General features: G+C 37.1%; 1 protein-coding gene across 1 annotated transcript; it reads left to right on the forward strand.

The window, feature by feature from the left end:
* Positions 1–147: 147 nt before the first annotated feature.
* On the forward strand, positions 148–4,193 carry LOC107624665 (xanthine dehydrogenase 1; the record flags this gene model as incomplete). Its single annotated transcript, XM_016327122.2, is given in 6 exon segments — positions 148–559; positions 841–940; positions 1,051–1,159; positions 1,288–2,772; positions 3,240–3,482; positions 3,879–4,193. Coding segments are annotated over 6 exon segments (2,391 nt in total), but the record flags the coding sequence as incomplete, so codon positions are not given.
* Between the last annotated feature and the right edge of the window lie 517 nt (positions 4,194–4,710).

Raw genomic sequence — 4,710 nt, forward strand, 5'->3', positions numbered from 1 at the left:
ATTTAGTTAAAGACTCTCTTAAAAATTCCAATACTTTATACCATTACTCTAAATCTCTAATAGATATAGATAATATGCCATGTGCTGCTGAGTCATATACTTCTCTTTTATCCTATTATTTTAATTTTAATTACTTTACCCTGGCTGGTTGGTCTTATCATGCCATGCGACAAACAAGTTTGGTCGGACTAAGAAGTAAGAACCAGGAGATACCATTTTTTTTTTTCTGAAATCTGAGTCGGTTCGTTTGGTTTGGGAGAAAGACGTTTCTTGTTCCGATCACAATTATTAATATTTAATTTTATAATTATTATTGTTTTCACATCTTAAATCATCATAGTCATAAGAGTCATCAAATCTTAATCCTCTAATTCAGAATCATAATAAGAATCCTCAGCTGAAGTTGCAGCAGCTCCAAACATGGGGTCACTCAAGAACGACGAAAATCCTCAGCTTCAAACATCGAAGGTGTCTTACGAACCTCTTCTCTACGTTAACGGAGTTCGAAGGGTGTTACCTGATGGATTAGCTCATTTGACCCTTCTTGAGTATCTCAGAGGTATCGCTCCCCATTTTCTCTGCAATTCAACCTAATTTGTTATTGTTTCACTTCACACGCTTAATTAACAAACCTTATTGCATTAATTTTTTAAATATCTGCATTTTGAGTTCATCTATTAGTTCATGGCAATGAAACAGGAATTCTCCTTAGTGCTGAATAAATGTTTCTGCTTATTCGATTGATTCTTTAGGTGCTGTAGTTTTGTTTAGTCCATTTGAATTTTCTTCTGTATGAAGCAAAACTAATTATGGGACATTCCACCTTCTTTGGTGCAAAAGGTATAGGCCTCACTGGAACTAAACTAGGCTGTGGTGAGGGTGGTTGTGGAGCTTGCACGGTTATGGTTTCTTCTTATGATGAAAAATCGAGGAAATGCTTGTAAGTGTTTCTTCTTTCGCGCCGGTGCTGGTTTCTGGCTTCTGGCTTTTGGCTTTGTTCGTGTATCTTAACAGCAGACTTACCATTTCAGTTTGAAAATGTTCTTCCAGACACTATGCTATCAATGCTTGCTTAGCACCTCTATATTCTGTAGAAGGAATGCATGTGATTACAGTGGAAGGATTGGGAAGCTGCAAGAGAGGTTTGCATCCTGTCCAGGTCATACATACTTTTGAGTATTCCTTTGTTTTGTTTCTTGCGATGTGCACAGAGCTTAATCTAAGAGCTTTCCTCTTGTTTGTAAATTTAGCTTATACATTTGTGCTTTGAACATGAAATCTCTTCAGGAATCAATGGCACAAGCTCATGGTTCACAATGTGGATTTTGTACACCTGGTTTTGTTATGTCCATGTATGCATTATTGCGGTCAAGTCAAACCCCGCCTAGTGAAGAGCAAATCGAAGAATGTCTTGCTGGAAATTTATGCCGGTGCACTGGTTACCGACCAATAGTTGATGCATTCCGTGTCTTTGCCAAAACTAACGATATGTTATATACTGGGATTTCTTCTGTGAGCCCTGAAGAAGCTAAGTCTATTTGCCCTTCAACTGGAAAGCCCTGCTCTTGCAATTCAAACAATGTGAATGATAAATGTGTAGTGGGTGATAATAGATATAAAGCTACTTCCTATGATGAAGTAGATGGGACCAAATATACAGAAAAGGAACTTATTTTTCCACCTGAGCTTCTGTTAAGGACAGCAACCCCTTTGAGTTTGACTGGATTTGGTGGGTTAATGTGGTATAGGCCTTTAACACTTCAACATGCATTGGATTTAAAAGCCAAATATCCTGATGCTAAGTTGATAGTTGGTAATTCTGAGGTAGGAATTGAGATGAGACTGAAGAGACTACAATATCGGGTTCTGGTGTCTGTAACACATGTCCCAGAACTAAATGTTTTGAATGTAAAGGATGATGGATTAGAGATAGGTGCTGCAGTAAGGCTATCTGATCTCTTGAGTGTTTTAAGAAAGGTTGTAACTGAGCGAGATGTTCATGAAACATCATCTTGTAGGGCCTTAATTGAGCAATTGAAATGGTTTGCTGGAACACAAATACGAAATGCTGCATCAATTGGGGGGAATATATGTACCGCGAGTCCAATATCAGACTTAAATCCTCTCTGGATGGCAGTTGGAGCAAACTTTCGAATTATTGATTCCAAAGGGAACAGTAGGACAACATTGGCTGAAAATTTCTTCTTGGGATATCGTAAGGTGGATTTGGCAAGCAGTGAAATCTTGCTGTCAGTATTCCTACCGTGGAATAAGAGATTCGAATATGTGAAGGAATTTAAACAGTCTCATAGAAGGGATGATGATATTGCAATTGTAAATGCGGGTTTGCGCATTCATCTACAAGAAACTAGCGAAATCTGGGTGGTTGCTGATGCATCAATTGCTTATGGTGGGGTGGCGCCATGTTCACTTTCTGCTAAAAAAACTAAGGACTTTCTCATTGGGAAGGTTTGGGATCAAAATCTATTACAAGATGCATTGAAAGTCCTACAAAATGATATAATACTTAAAGAGGATGCTCCTGGCGGAATGGTTGAGTTCCGGAAATCTTTGACTCTAAGTTTCTTTTTTAAATTTTTTCTTTGGGTGTCTCATCAACTGGATGGTGTGAAAGAGTCGATACCGGCATCTCATCTGTCTGCCATGCAGCCAGTCCACCGCCCAACAATTACAGGATCTCAGGACTATGAAATCATGAAACATGGGACATCTGTGGGTTCTCCTGAGGTTCATCTATCTGCAAAACTTCAGGTTTGTTGAACTTACATGGTAAAATGACAGGCCAAATTTATACAGATTATGCTTTCTTCCATAGATTAGTTGTGACGTGTTATGATTGGTCAAGCATGCTTGCATCTTCTTCATTCATCCTGTTCCTGTAGCTCTTTATGTTTCAGACACATGACCTCATGAAGTACTTTTTTTATAAATTGTAGTGATCTCTAAAAAGTCACTCTATAAAACATCAGAAAATAAGTTGTAACAAAATTCTTTTTGTTGAATATTTGTTCTATATTGAGTTTTTTGCATTGTTATTTTAGGGTTTAAAAGAGAAGTTTCCTATCATGCAAATCTTTCCTAAATATATTGCCTGTACCTTTTAGTAACTCAATATATTGCTTTTATTATGTTTGGTTTATTTCTTCTCTTTAGGCAAATCATGTCTTCTACTTGTCAGTAGAATGCTTGATGACATGTTTAACATAATGTATACTCAGGTTACAGGAGAAGCAGAATATGCTGACGACATACAATTGCCTCTGAATGGATTGCATGCAGCCTTAGTTTTGAGTAGAAAACCCCATGCCCGGATACTTTCAATTGATGGTTCAGAGGCCATGTCTTCACCTGGATTTGTGGGTTTGTTTCTGGCCAAAGATGTACCAGCTGATAATAAAATTGGGCCTGTTGTTTATGATGAAGAGCTTTTTGCCACAGATTATGTAACCTGTGTGGGTCAGGTATATAACTTACCGAATAATATCTAACTTTTGACTAGTTTATTATAATTTGAGCTTGAAGAGTCAAAGGGAAAGGAACTCTCCTGCTTCCTTCTTATAGTGTGCTTAGTCTGGAATATTTTCTACACTATAGCTTAGGGTCTAGCCATACAACAAATATCTCCTTTAAAATCTAACTTAAAATCGATATGAATTGACCACTTCTATGTGCTTTCCCCTTCCCAATCAATAATCATACTAGGATGCTCATTCATCTACCTGTTGATGGTTACTTTTCAATTTAAGTATATGTTTTACCAGATCTTGGTGTCGGTGGTTGGCCCTTTATTGTGGAATATTTAGTCTTCGGTTAGCCTTTTACATTATTAGTTTGTGGAATTGATAAAAATTTTCCAGGTTATTGGAGTAGTGGTGGCTGATACACATGAAAATGCAAAGACAGCAGCAAGAAAAGTTAACGTCAAGTATGAAGATCTACCAGCCATCCTGTCAATAAAAGAGGCCATCAATGCTGGAAGTTTTCACCCCAATACAGAGAAGTGTCTGATTAAAGGTGATGTAGATCAATGTTTTCAGTCAGGTCAGTGTGACAGAATAATTGAAGGGGAAGTTCACATTGGAGGTCAGGAACACTTCTATCTTGAGCCACATAGCAGTTTGGTGTGGACATTGGATGGTGGAAATGAAGTTCATATGATATCATCTACTCAGGTAAGTCATACATTTTTTTGACTTAGCCTAAAGTTTGTAATGTTTATTTTTTGGAAGCCCCAATTTGTATGGAATATTTAGCTTTTTTTTATATATCAAATTCTTTTTGGAAAAATTTGGCAATATATGACTGGACAAGTGATCTTATATATTTAAGTGTTCAGAACTGCTGATCAGTATATATTGATGATAAGAGATTCAAACACTGGAAGGAAAATGGATGGAAAATGGTTGATAATCTATTTATGGTTCTTCTGTTACAAAAATGATCGTGGGAGCTGGTGTTTTCTTCACTTTTGGTCTTTTTCCCTTTTCTGTTGTGATAAACCTAGAGTTTTACGATGAAGTTTTTGTTGTTATCATATCTTCATGGGAATAAGCTTCAACTAAGTATCGTGAATGGTGTTGACTTGTGTTACCTGTAATGTATGGCTTGAACTTTGAAAGAAGCAACTGAGTTGTGAAAATAACATTGTGTTATTGCTAGGGACGGATCCAATCCAGGTTAAGAGGTTTG

Source organism: Arachis ipaensis, unplaced genomic scaffold (assembly GCF_000816755.2).
Source record: "Arachis ipaensis cultivar K30076 unplaced genomic scaffold, Araip1.1 Aipa1090, whole genome shotgun sequence".
NCBI lineage: Eukaryota > Viridiplantae > Streptophyta > Magnoliopsida > Fabales > Fabaceae > Arachis > Arachis ipaensis.